Raw genomic sequence first — 21,851 nt, forward strand, 5'->3', positions numbered from 1 at the left:
GAGGGTGGCGGGCTGTTCCAGGGAGCACCAGCTGCAGCGTGGCTGGACCGCACAACAGGCCCATGTCACCCTTTCTGTCACCTCTCTGGGGTCCCTCCTGCCACTGGCTGGCCTAAGAGGTGAGCTTCCCAGATGGAGGAGGACCACACCTCAGGCTAGGAGAAATGTACAATGTCCTACTTCTCTGCCTGATTCTCCAAGGAAAAGTCCCTTACAAGTCCCGGGGCCAAGCTCTCAAGGAACATTCCCATGACTGACTTAACACAGAACATGTTCCCTTTCTGTCCTGGGGTATTTTCAAGCATCCACACTTTTTTCCTCTTGCCAGAATTGTGATGCTCCAGAATTGTGAGATCTCCAAGTCCTGAGTTTGGTGAAATTCTGACCTGTTACGTGTTGACACAAGGACAGAACTTGGAGCCCCCGAGCCCATTTTCATCTGCCCCCCTGTACCTCAGCTAACTACCTGGGCTCAAGGACTCTTCCAAACAAGATCTGCTTCACAAGGAAATCTCCTGCCTGTCTGTGAGCCCTTTCCTGGCTGTCAGGCCATTGGCAGAGCTTAATCTCCTCTGTTTTGCTTTCAGAAACCCATCTTCCCATCTAATTTCCCAGGACTGCTGTTGAGCCTAATACGTGTGTAATACAAAATGCTTGTTTCTGAGAATCAGTGCTCGAGGCAGCCCGGTGCTTCCCTCTGAGCTGAGTCTCAGCGATCACAGGTATGAGGTCCTGTGACCTCAGGTCCGCACAGCAGAATGTGAGACCTGCGTGCGACGGCCATTTTAAAATAAGTCCACAATTTCTTTGCTACAAATTAGGGACCTGATTCTCCCCCTTGAGTGTGGGCTGTACTTAGTGATTCGTTTTTAATGACTAGAATGTGGCAAAAATGACAGTGTGACTTCTGAGAGTAGGTTATGAAACATCACAGCTACCACCTCTCTCTCAGTTCACCTATTCTGGGGAGAAGCTGACATCCAGGCAGCCCTATGGAGAAGCCCTCGTGGTGAGGGTCTCCTGCCCACGGCCACGTGAGTGAGCCTTCTTGGAAGCAGGTCTCCCAGCCCGGTTGCCTTCAGAGGACTGCAGCCCCTGCCGACATGTGACTCAACCTCGTAAGAAACAACCAGAACCATCAAGCCGAACCACTTCTGAACTCCTAGCCCTCAGGAAGTGTGGGAGATAATAAATGTGTTGTTTTAAGCCACTCTTGGGGTGATCTGTCACAGAAATAGACAGTACACTCGCAAGCCCATATCTTACCCCCCGACCAGGTTCCCTACAGCTTTGGCCCAGAGACCCTTCAGCCAAATGCGGGACGAAGCCTCGGTTTGTATCCCAGCCACCAGCTCGCCCAGCGGGCCGCACCACTAAGGAAGAAACTGAGCGCTCCCTCCCCTTTCTTCCTGCCAGTTCCAGGGTCCGATCCTTCCCGCGGGGGCGAGCCCCACTCCCGCACACCAGTGCCCCCCAGGGACGGCAGTGTCTGCAGGACGCCCTGGTTTACGGCAGACCCCAGAGTGCCCCCATCATCCAGGACAACTGCCTCCCGCCAGTGAGCGGCGAACACGGGAGGAGGGAGAGAAGTGAGAGGCTCTGTTTGGGCTCAGTCCCTGCGGCTGCCCAGCGGCTGCCACCTGCGAACCTCAGGGAAAAAGGTCCCATGGCGTGATTAACAGTGGCAATCAATCAGACTCCTGCCGGGAAAGGCTCTCTGGTCCCCGGAGGGATGTTGAGCCTAATCAAACCGCCTCCCGCTGGAGGGAAGCATCTAGGCTTCTGGCTCTTGTCACCTTGACGGTACAGCCAGTGGAGACTGGCTCTTGGTTGCAGTCACCCTCTCTCGAGCGCTGAAGCCCCACGGCGGGCCTTTCTCATGTGGCCGAGACGCTCTTCACACTCCCCCAGTTCCTGCGTTCCTCACACCCCTCCTGCAGGAAGTGGGGCGCGGCTGCTCCCCGCTGAGTGCGCATCCTCACACCAGGCCACGGGCCCTGTGTCGTGGCCCCAGCGGTGGCCCCCAAAGATACCAACCGGGTCCTGTGAGCGTTACGTCGTGTGATCAGGGTCGCACAGGTGTGATTAAGGATCCTGAGATGCAGGTCATCCGAGTGCCCTCACAAGTGTGCTTGTCAGAGAGGCAGAAGGTGACTCACGGAAGAGAAGGAGAAGTGAGGACAGAGGCAGAGGGTGAGTGATGCGGCCACAAGATGCAGAAGGGGCCAAGGATGGACTCTACCCTGGAGAGCAGGACTCTGGCAACACACTGACTTAGGCCCAGCGAAACCAATTCTGGACTTCGGCCTCCAGAAGCATGAGCGAACGAGTTCAGTTGTTTTAAGCCACCAGGTGCGTAGAAGTTTGTTAGAGCAGCCATGGGAAACTAACGCGCCCACCCTGCAAATTTGATGTGTCTGTCCTTCTGGCCATTCCAAGCCTCTGTCTTTCAACAGTGCGGTGCCACGGAGTGCGGGCGGGGAGCGAGGGCTCGCACCGTGAAGGCCCTTGCAAGGTGGCCGAGACGCTGGGCGAAGGGGAGCCTTTAAGCAGAGCAGTGACTCAATTGGTTCTCATTGGAAGCGTCACTGGCTCTCAGATGGGTGAGAAGCGGGGCAGGAGTGGAACCACCAGGAGGCTGTGGCTGTCCAGGTGGGAAGGGTTAGTGGCGCGGAGCAGGGAGGTGACGTGACTGAGAGAAACGGGCAGATTTGAGGGCTACTTGGGAGACTGGAAGCGCCTCACTTGGGGCAGATAGAGGGATGTGCCTGCTTTATGATGGGCACTGTCTCCAGGCGGAGGAAGCCACGAGGCAGAGAGGGAGACCCCTGCTAATAAGGGGTCCACGGGGGTGAGCAGGGAACCAACGGCTGACGCTCTCGAACTGCGTGCAACGCTAGCATCTGTTCACCACCCCCCCCCCTTACACACACACCCCCCCTTCACTGTGGATTGTCCTGGGAAAAGAGCAGCGGGAGGGGAAGTACCCTGTCCCCTGCCCCTGGGGAGGGCGGGGTGTAAGATCCACACTCGTCATCCTAGCTCAGGAAAAAAAGACACTCTGGATCTTTTCTCAGTACATTCATTGAATTTGGGAAGCTTAAGGTGAAGATTCTAAGGGCTTCAAGGCTGAAAAAGGACACTTCCTCTCTGTTTATTTTCAATGTCTGAAATTGAAACCAGCTGTGTTTCTCTGGGGAACAAAACCCAGAGTGCCTTTTGAATCCTGTCAAGCGCCAAGAAGAGGCCATTTCATGATAGCCTGAGTGGGCTCGGGTCCAAGCTGAGTGCTAGCCCTTCTCTGCCCTGCCCTCCTACTCAGCGGGGCTGAGTGATCCCTGGGAAGGGCGTGGGGCACGGGGAGGGTGAGACGAGCCCTCTCCCCGCTCCATCTCTCCCGTGTGCTCAGAGGGTGTGTCCTTGCTCTCCAACCAGCCCCAGCTGGTTCCTGGAGCAGTAGGAGCACGCGGCTTTGGTGTGAGACCAGGGTTCAGATCGCAGCTCTACCACTTAGTGCTTTGGAAACTCTCAGTATCTTCTTTAAAATGGAGAGGAAAGGCGATGTACGTAAAAGTATGGCATGTCGTGGACCCCCAGCAAGTGGGGCTCGGTGTGTGCGTCCTGAGAAGGCAAATGGCCTCCCCAGGGGGGGGTCCCTCTGCCCGCCGTGGAGAGAGAGGCCTGAACACACGACCGGAGTTCAGAAGCCTGGGGATGCTGAGCCGGGAGCTGGGACAGCTGGCTTGTTTCCGGCTCGCCCTCCAGCCAGCACCACAGCCTTGTGCTCGCCCGCTGCCCCCCGAGCCTACGTTTTCTCGTGTTAACTGTGCATAGCTGTCCCGGCACCCACCCTCGCGGGGCCACAAGTATTATGGGATAGTAATGTACATGACAGACTCTTCCAGAGGGAACAGTGCTGTCTGTACTCGAGGACGAAACACACTCACCTTGAATCCGGGGTGGCTAACACGGCGGAAGTGGGAGATATGGGGAAGGGTAGGTAGGTGATCCGAAGTTAGGACCAACGTGTGTGCCTGGGAAGGAGGCGGAAAGTCAATCAGTCTCTGTGTGTGTTGCCTCCTGCCACCCAATGCTACAATCTGCTTGAGTATTTTCACTGCCATCTGTCAGCAGCTTTAAAATATATAGCCTTATTCTGTCCTGTTCCCTGTGTTTACATCTGGTTAGCAAGATTCAGCCGGGGACATACATGTCTTGGGAGGCGGCTGCCAGCAGGGCATGATGGTCCTTCAAAACAGCATTTTGTACTTAGCCTCCGCTTCTCATATTTACATTTTAAAAACATGTAAGAAGCACTTCCCACCCACCCACAACTTGCCATAATCTTATCTTATTCAGACCTCACTTTAAGCCTATGAGAGGAAGCATTAGGCACATTTTAGAGATGAAGTTCACAGAGTGGATTTGGACATTTAGTAGCAACAGACAGAAACCCCAACTCAGACTTAAGAGTTAAAAGGGAGTTTATTGGCTCATGTAATGGAAAAGTCCAGAGGTAGGGCTGGTTCCAGGCAAAGCTATATTAGGACTCAGATGATCTCCACAAGATGAGAGACCTGCTCTCCTCTGTGGGTTTCACTCTCAGATTTTCTTTACACTGGATCCCCACTCCCATCCCTCGAAAAGTAGCCTCTCTTTCTCAATGGTCCCAGGAAAGAACCTGGATCATGTGCCCAGCCCTGACCCAACCTCTTAGTACCCAGGAGTTGGGAAGGCTCTGATTGGTCAGGTGTGGGTCATGTGCCCAGCTCTGACCCAATCCCTAAGTACCCAGGAGTTTGGAAGGCTCTGATTGGTCAGGTGTGGGTCATGTGCCCAGCCCTGACCCAATCCCTAACTACCCAGGAGTTTGGAAGGCTCTGATTGGTCAGGTGTGGGTCATGTGCCTAGCCCTGCAGCTGGGGTTGGGTCAGGTCCTGGAAATCCAAGGACTGAGAGAGGGGAATGTTACGGTCTTGCAAGAGGCTCGTCAAAGTACTGCTGGAGGAGAGTGTTAAAACAGTGACCGTCCCCTAGAGGCCAAGGTTCGGTGGCCTATCCCAGCATCACACAGGGGCACAGCTGAGCCTTGAACCTCCAGCTGGCTGATTTCAAAGGCCTTGCCATTTTTGCTACTCAGGGCATCGACCCTCAGCTCCAGCTACACATTAGAGTCAGCCCAGGAAATGAGTTGAAACAAATACCGAGACCTGGCCAAAGAACTGAGATGCCTTGGGGGCAGGGCATGGGCACCAGTATTTCTCAAAAGCTCCCTGGGTGATTGTACTGTGCAGCCAAAGTCCAGAACCAGTGGGTGAGGACTACCCTTCTCCTCCTCCACCACACGGTGCAGGGCACTACTCAATGCTAGAAGTATGGCTGCTGTCAGCAAAGGAGGGCTCAGAACCCAGACAATCTAGGCGACTTTGGGGTATGATGAGCAGGTGCCTGGGAGACCTGGGAGGTGACCTTGTCAAACTGAGTCACCGATCCGGCCTTGCAGCTGAGGCAGGCTGTCTCCGGGTTGGAAGGCAGGGCTTCCCATTCGAAGCTGGGCAGGCATGCTGCCTCCCTTCTCTCACCTTGGGCATCCCCGGCTGCAACATGTAAATTACTTTAGCAATTGCCTAGTTGGCAACGCACACTTCAGGAGAGTGAGAAATATCGTGGCCCAGAGCACATGGTGCTCTTCCCGCCCACTTGCTGTGGCAGCCTGGCCAGCTTTGCTATGAAAACACCTGGCATCCAGGCATCTCCTGGGGCTCCAGGCCACCAGAGCCACCTGTCCTTCTTCTAAGACAAGGGGAAAAATTCAAAACAGAGCCACCAAGGGCCCTGCTTCTCCCTGAGGTTAGACACAGACAACAGAAAGAAGCCGCAGCTCCCCTGGCCACCTCTACCACTGATCCAGTGGGTTCGTCCATCTCTTCCTCGCCCATCCTTCCTCCTCACCTGTTTCTCTATAACTGCTTAGAACCACTGCTGTGTCAGGAAGGGAACCAACCTCGCTGCTTCATGTGCCAGGCACTGTCGCTACAGTGAAGGAAACTGAGGCTCCCAGAGGCTCCGTGACTTGCCCAAGGTGACATGGGAGCAAGTTCCTGGCACCGAGTCCCGAATTCTCAGCTTTCCTGAAGCACGCTCTTTGTTCTTTGTCCAGAGTGACATCTGCAGTTCCTGAATATTCCATGGATCTGCTCCTTTCCCCCACTCCACGCCCATTACTTAGAACTACATCTTGCTTCATTCCCTGTACATGATCACCATTAGGGGCCCGCCTGTCTCTGTGACACGATCCAGAAACCAAGAGCCTCCAACGAGTGGCCCTCTCGGAGCCTCTGTCCAAGTCACACGTCACCTTTCCAACAGACCACTTTACCACTTCACTCTGGTTTTCAGCAAGATCTTTTATTTACCCCCTGCTCCCCAACCGCGTCACGTGAGCACAGGCAGCCAGCGACCTGTGTGGGCTGCTGGCTTTGTAAACGTAGAGCAGTCAGTACGTATAGAAATCATGCACCTCAGTGATTCTTTAACAAGAAACTTAACAAGTAAAAAGACTTCAGGTGTGTTTGACATTTCTGCCCTTTCCTGCATTCTAATCGCTGAAAAATATCTGTGTAGAAATTGTACTCAAACGTAGACACGGTTTCTTTGCACACTTGCTAGTAACTACCTAGTGCGTTTCAGACCACGTTTACTTCTTTTTTTTTTTTTTCCTAGACTGCGTTTACTTCTGACGGTTGTTCCTCCCAGAAGCTGCTGGTTTCCGTTCGGATAGAAACATTGGACCCAGACATGGGACAAGCAGTGTGTTCCGTACCGCTCCAAGGCTTTATAAACCTGACTCTGCCGTAATACATTATTCAAAAAAGGCATCTCTACTGTGGCTGGAGGAGACTCCTTCACACATTGGCTAACGGGGGGCCGTTTCTAGACTTAGTGCCTCAAACTGGCCACGTCCTTCACAGGAGACCCAGCGCCGCGACCGTGGGTCCTTTGGGTCTGTAGGTCCCCCCAGTGTCCTCACGTGCACACACTGGCTTAGGTGGCCCTCACCGCACCCTTGTGCACTGACAGAGACACAGGGTCGACTCTGCCATGATCTCTGAGCCCAGCGTTTGAACACTTATGTACAGACAAATAAATGGAAAATCATAGGCAACAGAACTCCAAAGCAAAACAGACACTTTGGGCGGATCTACGATTCCAGTTTTGCCAGAGAAAGGCTTTTCCAGAACGTCACTGGATGAGTGAGGTCTTATCCCACCTCGGCACCCATCAGCCAGCCTGGTGGTCTGAACGCTTATCACCGCGGACTCCAAACAGCTCAAATGGGCAATTATCCAGGCCCGGTTTGGCAGTAGGGTTTCTGTAGGCAGTGAGGTAATCAAATCACAGGTTCAGCTGCTGATCCGAGGGAGCCCCAGCTTGGCTCTCGAAGACAGCAGCCTCAGCTTTGTCGGAAAGCAACGTCTACAGAAAAGCCTCCAGTGCCACCAGCCCGATGCTCTTGCCATCAGGACCTGACTGGGTTCAGGGTGAGGTGAGCAATGGTGAGTCTGCCCCGCCCTGACCGGGCCACCCTGCCGAGGAAGCCAGCCGGGGACAGCTGGGGATGCCGACCGCGGGCTCCCCCTGCCCGGGCGGCTGAGGGCCCAGGGTGACCGTGACAGCAGCAGAGCCCACGTCCTCCAGCTCTCTGATCTGCAGTGTTTTGTTTTGTTTTTGTTTTTTTCTTTTAAGATGACAAGAAGATTTATGTTATTACATTCAGACAAGTAACCATTTGGCGACCCTATTTCAGAGCACTGACGAAACCAAGTAGCAGCGTGACACAGACGACAGGGACACCAAGCCTCTGGTCACAGAGCAAAGTAATGCGCTTTTAGGCAGAAAGGAATCGCAGAAGCAAATGATTGGAAGGGAAAAGAAATCTAAGGAAATACAAGCTGAAAATTTCCCATTTTCAATAACCGAAGGAAAGAGGGACCCAACGTGACCTAAAAAACAAATCCCAAATGAGAGCATTCTGTCGAGGCAGGTTTCTGAGCATGGAATTGGAACAGCGGCAGGGGCCGGGCCGCACCCCTGTCTGCCCAGGCGGACCGCGGCCACTCTCGGCGACTCCAGCACGACCAATGTTCTCATCGTCCCGGGGCAAAGATGAAATCCAGGGCCTGCCGTTCGGCCGCTGCGACGTTGGGATGCCACAGATCCACCATGAAAACCACCCGTGGGCCGTCCTCCGCCGAACCTGGGGGAGGGCGGCGAGAGAGGAGAGGTTCAAACCGCCCGGAGCCAGGACCTGGGCAGAGCCAGACCCACGCGGTCAGCTTTCGGGCAGGGACCCCTCCTGACCCCGGCACAGATCGCAAGCTCTCCTCCTCTCTGATCAACAACGTTATCAGAAGGCCCCAGAAGGTTCTCAGCAGAGTGCACGAAAGGAAACGGACAGAGGGAGGGAGGGGTGAAAACGTGGTAGGTGGAACGCGGAGGATTTTTAGGGCAGGGAGGTTATTCCGTGCGATCCTGTCATGCTGGACACGTGACACCACACGTTTGTCCAGACCCACAGACTGTACAACAGCAAGAGTGAACCTTCATGTAAACTACGGACCCGAGTTAATGACGATGTGTCAAAATTGGCGCGTCCATTGTAACAAACGTACCACACTATTACAAGACACTAACAGAAGGGGAAATTTATGGGGGGGTGGTCATGTCAAGGAGCACACTCTGTACTTCTTGCTCAATTTTTCTGGAAACCAGAAACTGCTCTAAAAAGAAAGTTTAAATATACATGTAAATATATATATATATTTTTTTTTTTTTTTAAAGGCGGCCACGGGGCACACAGACACTCACCTTCATGGAACGCGGCGTGCAGGAAAGAATCATCGAAGAGGAGGCAGCGGCCTTCTGCCCAACACTGGGGCTCCCCACCCACCACCAGCTCACAGCCACTCGGAGTTTTCAGACCTGGGGGCAAAGCAGAGAAAAGACAATGAAGGCAGGCAGGGCCAGGAACGCCGGAAGTCGGGAGTGGCAAGCTCTGGAGGGAGCTCTCAACCTGCGAAGCCCCGACCCTGCACCTCACCCCTTGGGAGCCCCGCCTGGTGGGGGGGTGGAGGCAGTCCGTTAGGACAGATGCAGGCCGTGTACCTGCATCCTCACTGTGCTCCCTGGAAAAACTCATTCCTCTGGTGGCTTAATCTGTTCTGGGCCAGGGACTCCTCTGATTAAAGCACGGACCAACGTTTGCGCTACATGTGGGAGACTCCTGAAGCCCAGTCGTGGGACCCCGGAAATCGAGGGAGGCCAGGTTCAGAACTCTGCCTGCCCAATAGGCAAAGGCTGCTTCAGTCGAGATTAAAGACTCGAAGACTCACACAGTGCCCTCCTCTTTAGCGTCCAACGTTTAAATCCACTGTGAGGCCTGAGGATGGCACGTTCACAGTCCAAGTTTCCCCAGCCTCGTTCCGGGAAAATGGTGACACCCCTAAAGAAACGCCTGAGCTTTGAGAGGAAACAGACTGCCAGCCTCGTAGGGAGCCATATGTTCAAAATGCAAGTGGGGGACCCGAGCTCGGGTATATCACTCCGGAAAGGGGGGTCTTCTTCAAACGCTGCCGTGCATGCGCTTTCACACCCCTATTTACAACTCAAGGGTCTGAAGGAACGCTTGGCCCCTGGCACTACCTGGTCATCTGTGAATGAAGGCACCGGCACAGCCACCTAACTGACTCAGAGGAGGCTGGGTAGGCCCTGACCCGGGAGGAAGTGGGTCCTGCAACAGGGCCTGGGATCATGGTGTTCTGCCTGTCTTCAGTGACCCACCCTGACAATCACGACCCTGGGCCAGTCAGCATCCCCGCTCTGATTTAACGTCCCTACGACACACACGAAACAGCACACTCTCTAACAGCCTAAGGATTTAACACACCCTCTGAACCAGAAATGGATGGCTCCAGGAAGCACATATGGAGTAAGAATTCAAACAAAGAGGCCACGTGGAGTAATGGGCAGGAGAGAGGACTTAGGTCAGATGACCACCCTTATGTGCTGGATGACTCTGAGCAAGTCACTCAACCTCTCTGAGCTATAGCCTCCTCATCTGTAAAGAGAGGCCATGAGCACACTTGCCTTCCAAGCTGTGTGACCACTGTCCTTGCTACCAATCACTGAAGACTTACTGTGAGCAGGTTTGTGTTAAATAAACACTTTACGGACATCACTTCACACACTTTCCAGATGGAGCAACTGAGCTTTAGAGAAGTTAAGTGACCTGCTGGAAGTCGCTATTTAGTCCTGTGGGAACTGAGATTTGAGCCCAAATCTGTCTGGTTCCATGGAACAGGCTCTTACAACACTGGACAGTACGATATAAATGCTAGTTGTTACATTGGTAGCAGTGAGGCTCAGTGGTTGTCAACTTCCCTGTAGTTAATATGTTTCAACTATCAATAGTACATTTCACTGAATCAGCTGACACTGTCAGTTCTGCCTCTGGAACCAGGATCTCCCACTACCGTTAACAACTGCTGGGGGACGTTAGGGCCGTAACGGAGCTCCGCCTGCCGCTCACTGGCCTGGATGGAGAGAGCCGCACACGCCACATCTTTCCATGCATGCCCTCACCGCTTGGTTCAGTGGAGAAGGCCTTTAGGGATAGGGATAGGTGGTTCTCGGCAGGGACAGAACACCCCAGGATTCCAAAAAGAAGCTCCCCTTTTTCTGGGCCACGAAATGATTCATCACCACCCGCCATGGTACAACAGAAAAACGGCCTGGCTTGCCGGCTTCCCAGCCCCTGCTCACTCGCCTCCGCCTCCCTTCACTGCGCCCCAGCCTTCCAGCGGCCCACCATCCCCGCCTACTGCCATAAACCAGCCTGGCTGGCAGATATGATCAACACTCGCCCAAACAGAGCATTCGGGCGGCTCCTGGGGAAAGAGACAGGCCCCATGCATGGCCTCGGCCAGTCCCATATCCCCAGGCCCCCTCTGGCTTAGGGCTCACTGCTTTGTCCCCAATGCCCATGGACAGAGGCTCAAGATGGGTGGAGAAAGGGCTCTGTCCACCGCTTCAGGAGGCTGGCAGCTGGCACTCAGGGTGGGCAAGGCAGACAGGAGCTGACCCGCTTGTATCACCCAGCCGGAGGGCAGAGAAATCCAACAATATACTCACGAAAGGAAAATGAGAGCCTAATGGGCTTTTGTAGCGAGAATATGGATACACTCACACGTTTTCATCTACCCTTCCCTGAGGGTCTGCCACTGGACTGGTATCTGCCTCCCGGCTAACAGCTGCCTGATTAGTTTCAGAGGTTGTTCCCTGGAGGTTTGTGACAGTGCGTGGGGACCTCGCAGCCCCGTACACGATGCTGGGTGACGGCTGGGCCGCATGGAGGGGGTGCTGAGCGATGCCACCTCTGGCGGAAGCTTGGAGCAGGCTCGGCAAACGTGTGCCATCCGGAGGCGCTGACGGCTGAAGAGCGGTGGCTGGGACGACGCCCCCAGTCCCCACTCAAGACGGAAGGCGGAAAGGGAGGCTGCGGGGCACTTCAACGACACAGTTCTGGAACCGCAGGTGCCTCCCCACGTCCGCCAGGTAACTGGCGGAGGTGTGGCCGCTGGCACGTACCAGGCCCTTCCTGCCTCTGACCTCATTCTCCGGACACCCCCTATGTCAACACACGAGGTCACGTGAGTCTCACACCCCTCTCTTTCCTTCCTGGGTGGAAGGACAGAGGAGAGGAGGAAACGGAGCAAACCCAACCCTGGCGCTCACGCTTGCCATGGGGACAGCCCACGCTAGTGGGACGCCTTCCAACACCGCCTGTTGTCCAGGGTGACACGGATGACCCAGTTTTTCTGGTGGCAAGTGACTCTCTGGGCCGGGAGGGGAATGACAGGTCATAAAGAGGCCCACGTGGGCACATGTTACAAACACACACACACACACACACACACGTACACTGCACAGATACACAATAGGCATGACCACCCAGGAGGCAGATCCTAGGTGTTGCTGCCACCAGCCCTTTCTACTCCACACAGCTGCCCGGAATTCTACCACATCAACCTCAAATGCCCTTCCCTACACGTCGTTCTGAAGCTTTTAAAAAACTTACAAGGAAAACCTTTAAAAAGAACAGCATTGCTCCTGACGCCCACAGCCTGGCAGGGAGGCCCCCTGCGGTTTGCTCCCACTGAGCTGGTCAAGCTCAGCCCCGCCAGCGGGCTCCCCGGCTAGCCCAGATACGGCGCCCCAGCCCCAGGGCAAGGCTCCTCCTTTGCTCTACCCCGGCGGTCCCAGCAGTCCTACAGGGTCAGACCCCCTCCCCGGAGCAGCCCACAGGCAGCCCCTGTGTCCCCTGAGCTCAGAGTGCGCCCTGGTGCCTCACACAGAGATTTTATTACAATAATCATCACTAAGACAGACGATCATCTCACTTCTTAGATCAACCAGAGCCCCCTTTAACTGACTGCCCTCTACCTGCCAAGCACTTCACACACAGGACATACTTCTAATCTTCCAAACAGCCCTCTAGGTAGGTGTTACGCCCATTTCAGAGAGGAGAAATTGGAGGCTCAGTTTCAGAGCCTGCCCAGGGTCACCCGGAAAATGGGGCTAAGCTGGGATCTGAGTCCAGGTATGTTTGCTTCCAGAGACTGTGCATTTTCCACTGTTTCCTGGGGGCAGGGACCATGTCTTATGGGTCATTTTTCACACTGCCCAACACAGTGTTTGATCATAAAAGCTACTAGCTACCATTTATCGAATGCCGTCGCATGCCAGGCACCGTGTCAAGTAGCCATGGCAGATATTACTTTATTGAAACCTCTCAACATTCCTGTGAGTAAGTACTATCTCATTTTACAGATGTGGAAACTGAGGCCCAGAGAGACGTGGTTATTTCCCAAAGTCTCACAGCCAGCCACGAAGCCAGGCCACTCCCTCCAGAGCCCCTACCCTGTCCTGCTTTTACTCTTAAAATACTCAAAACGGTGTCAATTGCTCGAATCTAGTTCCTTTTGTTTTTTTTAAAGCAGTGAAGCCCTCTGTCCAGTCCCCACAGAGAGAGCAGGAGAAGCAGAGGGCTCTGGGTGAAGAGGGGCTGGAGGGGCTGGAGGGCCCGGGGCATCGGGCTCAGGTCCCCCAGGCAGCCCCGAGGCTCCTCTGTGGACCACAGTTATGAACCCCCTTCTCCAGCCTATACTGGGGCGCCTCCGTGTGCTTCTCCTCCCTCCAACACAAAGCTGGGGCGGGCACACTGCGAACTTGCAAAGCGGGACCTTGCTCAGGCTCTCGGCAGCTCCCCTAGTCTGGGATGCTAACCAGTGGTGCCAGTGCCCCGGTAACCAGTATGTTATCGTGACTCACTAGGAAGGAGGCATTCTGGAGAACTAACATCCCTCTTCACCGAGTAGTTTCTGAGCCTGCTTTTATCAAGTACTCACTATCAGGCTCTGCTTGAACAAATGCTTCACGACGCGCGTTATCATACCAGAGCCTCAACATAACTCTGTAAAAGATGATCTTTTTATAATACCTCCACTTCCCAAATGAGGAAACTGAGGCCCAGAGAGGTGGACTGACTCGCCCAAAGTAACACAGCCAGCTCATGGTGGGGCGAGGACGCAAACACAGGCAACCTGACTCCAGACCCTGTTCTCAAAACCACTGCTACGCACACTATGCATATTACCAACCTCCCTAGAAGCCGAATAAAATCAATTTCACACAAAGCGTCACTTCGTCCTTGGTGATTCAGAAAGCACTTGGGTATCTTTCAGCCTCCTGAATCACCCCAATAGCCTTTGGCTCTAGAGCTACTCTGTCCAATACAGCAGCCAACTGTCATATTTTAAAATCTGGATTCAAGTAAAAATTGAGCTCCTTAGTTGCACTGGCCACATTTCAGGCACTCAAGTTACATGCAGCTGGTGGTTCCTGCACTGGACAGCGTAGATGGAGACCATTCCCATCTCGGCAGACAGTGCCTTTGGATGGAGTTTCTGTCACAAAATAGGTTTATACTGACCACACATTTCTTTTTTGACTCAATTCTCTGCTGCCAACACTGTTTACATGTGACCCATCAATCTTTGATCAGAGTACAGTGAAGCATGCAAAAAAGCACAATCCTGGCTACTGACTACAATTCGTGGTGTCTGGACTCCCGTCCGGCAGACGGGCTGGGCTGTATTTATTAGAACAGCACGTGCCAGGAGGCCCTGTCCCCGCCACATACCTAAATGGCATCGGATGCGGATGTTGGTGGGTCCGTAGTGCTCCGTTATCACGGTGCCGGGGCTCAGCACGGAGATGCACGCGTTCCCAAAAACATTGTTCCCAATACAGGTCCGAAGGTTTCCAAGCAAGCGGTACGTCCGTGGGCACTTCCTGCAGTTCCGGGGGACGCAGACCCCCTGATTGACCAAGTAAAAGGTGACCCACTCCCCACTGGGGGTGCTGTTCATTTTCCAGCCCTGCGGGAGGCTGCAGTTTGGAAAGGCTTTGTACAGGGCCTCAAACTCGCACAGGATGGTCTGGAAGTTGCGCTCCAGCAGCTCCACGTCATGCTTCTGCGCGTCCCGGGCGAAGTAGGGCGAGGTGGGGAGGTCGGGCAGGAAGAAGACCTCGGGCTTCTGGATGGAGGGCCGGCTGCTGAGGTAGCGGCCCTGCTCGCGGATGCCCTTGTGGATGCGGCCCATGCCGGACCAGGAGTAGCGCTTGGCGTACTCCTGCAGGTTGTGGTAGAGCTTCTGGTTGAGACCCTCACTGCGGCTGCAGCGCACGCACTCGGGGGACTGGCAGTACACGAACCCGTTCTGCAGCCCCGTGGCCTCGGGGCCCTGCATCAGGGCGTTGACCGAGACGTAAGGCCGGGGCTGCTCCCTGCCCACGTGGTAACAGTACCACACGAACAGGACCAGCAGGCAGGCCACGGTGACCGCGGCCGTGGTGTCGCAGTCCCGCACGGACTGGATGCCGGTGGCGATGCAGTCCCTCAGGCCATCCAGCGACCAGCTCCAGGCCACCAGCCACTCGAGCGACATTTTGGGGGAGCTGTTGGGGATCCGAAGCGAGGTCAGCTGGTCAGTCCTCGGGGATCCCGAGGGCACGCATACCATGCAGGTCAGCGTAGGGGGTGAGGGGCGGCTGGGGCAGGCGGGGGCATGGCTGCCACGGTTCCTCGGGTCCTGCCAAGGGCGGCATGGACAGACGTCTGTGCCCAGCCCCCCGCTCCCGGCAAAAGTCACTGCGGATGGGGGCAAAGGAGTGGCTTTAGGTCACGTCGGCAAGTGGGGCTGGTCACCGTGAAATGACTTTTTTAGGCAGTCCAAACCTGAGATGAAAAAAAAAAAAAAAAAAAAAACCGGCATAAATTTTTACACCTGGAAAAGTCCTCAAGTGAAACGCAAAGTCCCAGCTCATTTTGTCAGGTCTCTGTTGGAAGGGGACACGCTTCCCCATCCTGTACCTTCTCCCTCCATTTTACCACCACCCCCCTTCCCAAAAGGCCAGTAGTGTTTAATCTGCGTCAAGTACTGCTTGATAATTACAGTAGTCCCATCTGTTTTGTGTCATCCTTAGGAGGTGCTGTGATCCCCATTTTATGAATGAGGAAACTGAGGCTCAGAGAGGTCCTGTAACTCACCCCAGTTCACGCAGCCGGGGCAGGGACACAGAGCCCATCTCACTTCAAAGCAATATCTATCCATTTTGCTATGCTCTTGCATAGTAGGTATGTAATAAATGCTTATTCTCCTTAAATCTCTGTACCTTTTATTAAAGAGAAATCTGGATTCAAAAGCATCTTACAAATGGTAAAGGAATTTGGAACTGCATATTCTCCATTTTACTTTCTCTTTTCACAGCACTTCATCATTCTTATTTAATCTCTCTTGCCCTTCTGACATAGGTTGCGCTTAAATCAAGCTGGAAAAGGAAGTGGGCTCCCCGGGGTCACATCTGTGGCGGACACCAGGCATTTTCTGTCTACTCGCTTGGGAGGCTATCTACTGGCCTCACCCATGGGATTATGAAAGTGAAATGATGGATAGAATGAAAATAGAAGCCCTTTCCGGTCTGTCTCCAAAACACACAGAAGTGCTGTGCTTTGCCACGTATCCTGCCGATGGTTTGGGCCAGTGTCTAGCGTGCTGATTATCCTAACAACCTAAAAGATGATCGAAGCCCAGCTGTCTCACTGCCTGGCCATGTTTCCCAGGTGAAACTCTCTGTCCATCCTGCTCTAATTGGATGAAAACAGCCAGGTCTATGTTCCACCACATGTGTAATACATTCCCTCACCTCGAGGAGCAGAATAATGCAGAAATTTCGCTTGCTACCACCCTCTCCCTTGTCTTACAGGAATGTGAGAAGGCAACTAACAAAAACAGGAAAGCTGTACCCTCCCCCTTCTCTGGGGACTAAATTTGGCCCGAACATTCTTGCAATGTAGCAGAGAGGTTAAGAACCCAAACTGGGCAGGTCACTCCCTCTCTAAGTCTCAGTTTGCTCATCTGTAAGACGGGGTAATGCTCCTCTCATTGGATCAAGGGGAATGATGGGTTGAAAGCACTGATGATCACATCATGATGACAGTTCAGAATGTGCTAGTGACCGCTGTGACATGTGGATTCCCATCTCTATTAGCCAGCAAACCACAGGTGGGCCATCAGGGAAAGGTATCTCAGGTCTGAGAATTCCAACAGCCAAAGATGTGTGTTGCCACACATCTCAAGGAATTTTTTTGGGGGGGGTCCCCAGACATGCAAAGCTATTAAAATTAAAGGGAAACCTTAGACTGTCCTTAACTCCCTACTTATATCTTCCCAGCTTAGGCTGAATAAAGATCGCTTGACTATAATATTCAGTCAGAAACGCATATGCTGAATATTCATGGACATTTTTATGTTTCTAGGAAAAATACAAGAGTCGGGAGGTTAGAAGCTAAATTTTTTCCTCATACGTTCTCCATTTCTTCACAGATTTGGGAGAAGAGGGAAAGGCTGGGCCCCCTGGATGGAAACAGACCCCCTCCCCCACTCACCCCGGAGCCCTGGTTCTTGACTAGTCCCCCCATAACTGGCAGCTGTTTCCTCTTGAGGAAAAGGGAAGGAAAATCATGATGAAAGGTATTTTGTTTGCAAGCCATCTCCCAAACAGAACCCCAGGATTCTTAAAAAAAAAAACAAAAACAAACCCAGTCTCTCAGGAAGAGAGGTTTTTCTTAAATGTTCTAAGAGTGACATGATGATCATTTAACAAACACCTGTTAAGTGTCAGTTCCCATCAGCCCTGCTTGAAGTTTAAGTCAATCAAAATGAAGACGCGGAGTAACGGGTAGATGACTAGGGAATCTCTCCATTGGACAGTCACACCACTTACCCTCTCCCCAGGGAAGACTCATTCTGTACAACACCAGCCATGAACGCTCCCTAGGCTGAGCTATAAACAAAACGCAGAAGATCCTCATGCCCTGGACCCCAGCTTCAGACCCTGCTCACAAGATCACAAACAGCACTGAGAGCTCAAGTAAGGACTTTTCACATCTGTCACTTACTTTTACCCAAACTACACTGGCAGGACCCTGAGCCCAGAGGTGGCTTAAAAAGCTCACAGCTGAAACGTGACACTAAATTAAACCTTTACCTTTGCAGGGTGATTGGCAGTTTATCAAGTACTGGTTCAAACATCTGACCCTCATAGACCCCGGCCCTGCAGCTGGGAGGGCATGAATTCCACCCCCCCACTCCCACCCCCCAGCTCTTGTCTCTGTGACCACAGTAACTTCCAGCTTCCTTTACACATCTGTTCCCATTTCTTGTCCTCATCAGGGATGGGGACACCTCATTGCAGGTCTGCACTTTAATAATACGCAACTCCAGATCTTCAAAGTCAGCCAGCTCCGGGGAATAGGGTCCAAATTCATGGCCACTTTTTGGTGAGCAAGTCCAATCAAATATAACTTCTGACACAATGAACACCCAGGGAGAGAGACACTCGGCTCAAACCTCATTAATCCAGTTCACATTACCAGTCCAAGAGGCTGCCCATTGCCAGAGAGCTTCTGCTCACTCTCAGGGTACCCTAGAAGCCCCCCAAGGAGCAGGGCAAAGAGTGTGGCATGCACCCAGGAGCTTGAGAGCTGCCCTGGGGCCAGCCCTCTGCTGCGGGGAACCGGAGACCTCTCCTCCTCACTTTCTTGGCCAGCTTTTTCAGTATCCACCCACTCAGGAGAGTGGGGGAAAAGGGGAGTGCACAGGATAGGTTAATACAGATGGTGACCACCAGGAGGTCGGGGCGGGAAGGGGGGTGGGGTGGGGGGAATGGGACGATGGAAAGGTACTGACAGGAAAAGTGGGCGATTAGGGAAGGAGGCTTATGGTGATAACTCATGGGACAGGGGAGGAGGGTCACCACGGGAAATAAGGGAAATGGGTGATGCACAGGGATGGGGGGAGGGGGAGAGCAGCAAGAGAAGGGACCAGGGAGGGTGGTGACCGAGAAGGTGATGGTGATGGGGCATGTTAACACGGTGGACAGAGTCGCGAGGGGGCAAGGGGACAAGGAAGGTGATGCCCGGCCGGGGCCGCGAACACTGCCGAGGCGGCGGCGCTCAGCACGTAGCGAGCGCTGGGCGGCGGGGGCCCCTCGGCCGGGCCGAGATGCGGGGCGCTGAGCGCCCTCAGCGGCCGCGCCGCCGGGCGTGGGGACCGCGGGCCTGCAGCCGCCCGGCCCCCGCCTCCTCCCCATCTCGCAGGGTCGGTCCCGTTGCGCCGCCGTCCTGCCCCGCAGCCCCCGGAGAAGCCGCTTACCTGCGCCCGAGCGCGCGGGCGGCGGGGGCGACCGCTGGGGCCGAGGCGACGCCGCCGCCCGAGGGTGCGGACGCCCGGACGCCCCCTGCCCACCCCGCGGAGCCACTACCCCGCTGCTGCCCGGCCCACGCCGCCGGAGCCCTAGCCGGAGCCGAGCCGGTCCCCAGCCGATGCCGACGCCGCGCTGCGCTCCGCGGTGTCGCGGGGACCACAACTCCCACAATGCAGCGCGCGGCCGGGCGGCTCAAGGAGGGGGTGCAGGCGTGGGCGGGGCAGGGCGGGGCGGGGCCAGCGCCGGGCTTCCTGAGGGGCGGGGCCGAGACCCCCAGCGGCCGGCGGCGCTAGTCGCACGCGGTGTGACCCGGGGCCGGGATCGCGCCGCCCGCTCGCGTGGCTTTTGCGGGCGCGGCCGTGGGCCCGAGCGGGGAGACGCACTGCCCGCCCAGTCCCAGGGCGCGCGCAGGCGGGCGGGCGTTGGGTAATTCGTGAAGTCCGGCGGGCGTTAATTCACCCGCTCCTGGTTCTCCCTCTGTGCCTCTGTCTGTTCTCCCTCCCTTGGTCTCTCTCCTTTCTCTGGTTCTCCCTCCTACATTTCCTCCTTTCCTTCTCTTTCACTTTCCCTCCCTCTTCTTTCCTCCCTCACTTCCTCTTGCCCTGACACCCTGTTTCTTTACTGACTCATTCATATACTTAAGAGGCCTCGCAGGCACTTGGAATGAAACCGCAAATCAAACAGGATCCTTAAGTTTCATGGAAGAAAAACTCATTCGCTTGATACAAATGATTATGGGACAACCTCTCGGGCTGGCCCTGAGCTCTCTGGTGAGCAGTCCAGACGCGGCCCCTGCCCGCAGGGAGTCACCGGCTAGCCAGGAGTAGGCTGTGCCCAAGTAATCACAGGTACACATCTACAGTCACCTACCAGGCAGAGTGGTTACCAAGAGAAAGGACAGGACAGGATGAGAATGTGTAACAGAGGGGCCTAATGCGGGGTTGGAGTCCCCAGGGAGGCCTCTCTGAGCAAGTGATGTTCGAGCGAAGGCTGTGGGAGACAAATAACAGGGGCCATGGGTCGTGTTGTGGGCTCCAGGGGAACTATGCATGAGTGGGTTCTGGGAACATGGAGTGGGAGGGCCAGCCCACAGTCCATCCGTTCTGTCCCAGAACCCACCTTGCCCCTTCTCAGAATCCACCTCTCACCCCGCAACCCAGAATCCACCTCTCCCTGACCCAGAATCCACCGTGCCCCTTCCCAGAACCCACCTGGTCCCTGTCCCAGAACTCACCTCTTCCATGCCCCAGAATCCACCTCACCTTTGTCCCAGAACCTACCTCTAGGATGTCCAAGAATCCACCTTGTCTCTCTCAGAAACCACCTCTACCATCTCTATTATTGCTCAGAATCCACATCTACTGTGGCCCAGAATCTACCTTTACCATGTCTTAAAATCCACTTCATCCCTGTCATCTCCCCCCTTTTCTTAAGTCCAAAGGAGGAAGAACTTTTTTTTTCTCTTTTATTCCGGATGCATACATTGGGAAACCATAAAATGCATCCAGATTTGCTCCAAGTGTGGGTAATCGACACAGGCATCAGATTTAGAAACATTAAACATGTTGTATCTTTTCACTGCCAGCCTCGGAATGGTTGAGCCTGGGCAGGGTGGAGAAGATGGGAGGGTATTTGGTGCATGTCAGATTCAGAAAGTTGCTCAAATTTAGACTTCTCCAAAAACACATATGTTCAGTCACTACATCACACTGACAGGGATGAAAAAGAAAAATATTCTTCATACAGTTGTAAATGTGTGTTCCATTGCTGGACCACACCATCTGTAGTACATTATGAATTAATATTGTCTATAAATCTTGTAATTATCTTTGACCAGTGCAATTATATCGCTCTGTATTTGTTAAGAGCATTTATTTGTTCAACGGCAAAATTACCATACACACGTTTTGCTAACCCTGCTTGCCATTCTTTCCTTTGGGAGAACCTGGGAGGTGAATTCCCCCCAGAAAAGGGTATCCGGGCCTTCCAGAGGGGGCTTTTGGGTGAAAGCTCATGATAAATTTTCACTGTGCTAATGGAGGAGTTGAGATAAGGGCCAAGTGCTTATAAATTGCCTGGCTTCAGCTTGGCTGTTACCCGCGTCCTCCTCCTCTCCCTGTTGTCTCTAGGGCAGTCATTCCCGACCCACTCTGAGGCTGCACAGCCTATCATTATGCTATCTCGTACACTTGTGGGGTCCACCCAACTCCCTCCTCCTACAGATGCAGTCACTAGGGGTCCAGAGAGAAAACATGCCTTGCTCAATCAAGGTCACAGCAACTCAGTAAGGGAATGTGTAGACCCTCGACAAAATACTTGTTTGGTGGGTGAAAGAAACTGGTATAGTCACTTTATAGAGCAATTTGGTAGTATTTGCTAAAACAACAACAACAACAAATATGTTTCCCCTAAGAACCAATAATTTCACTACGCTATATCTACCCTAGAGAAATTCTAGGGTAGATAAAGTAATAGTAACTTCTTCATGTTATATAATACTGGGCAGCTATTAAAAAGGAAGAGCTAGATGTATGTATAACAATATAAAGCTCCTGAACAAATGATAAAGCAAAAAAAAAAAAAAAAGCAGAATTCTACGTGCAGTATAATTTCATTTACATAATATGCACATATACAACACAAAACGTTACTCTATGGTTTCTGTGGATGTATACACATATTTATGTAAAAGCAGGAGAAAAGCACTGGAAGAATACCCTAGTATGTTCTTTTTAAAACTTAAAATAATACAATGTTTGTAAATATAAAGACTATCCCTCAGAGAAAGCAACTTCAAGGGACGTCAAGAAGGAATGAGAATTAGACACAGTGGACAAAAGGAATTCCAGCATTTTCTGTAATGTTTTAACTTCATTTAATATTTTCAAAAGGATTTAAATGCTCCTGGAACAAAAAGCAAAAAGGACAAATGACTTATTAGGACTACCCTTCTTCCCTATCTC

The 21,851-nt window shown here is 53.5% G+C and overlaps 1 protein-coding gene across 1 annotated transcript; it reads right to left on the minus strand.

Annotated features, from left to right (window-relative positions):
• Positions 1-6,387: 6,387 nt before the first annotated feature.
• Positions 6,388-18,958, minus strand: ASPHD2 (aspartate beta-hydroxylase domain containing 2). The gene is made up of 4 exons (XM_059894025.1): positions 18,837-18,958; positions 14,261-15,358; positions 8,869-8,982; positions 6,388-8,257 (listed from the first exon to the last, which is right to left on the minus strand). Exons 2-4 carry the CDS (start codon positions 15,141-15,143, stop codon positions 8,148-8,150), a joined length of 1,107 nt encoding a protein of 368 aa, XP_059750008.1. The 5' UTR covers positions 15,144-15,358; positions 18,837-18,958; the 3' UTR covers positions 6,388-8,147.
• Between the last annotated feature and the right edge of the window lie 2,893 nt (positions 18,959-21,851).

Source organism: Balaenoptera ricei, chromosome 14 (assembly GCF_028023285.1).
Source record: "Balaenoptera ricei isolate mBalRic1 chromosome 14, mBalRic1.hap2, whole genome shotgun sequence".
In the NCBI taxonomy this organism is placed as follows: domain Eukaryota; kingdom Metazoa; phylum Chordata; class Mammalia; order Artiodactyla; family Balaenopteridae; genus Balaenoptera; species Balaenoptera ricei.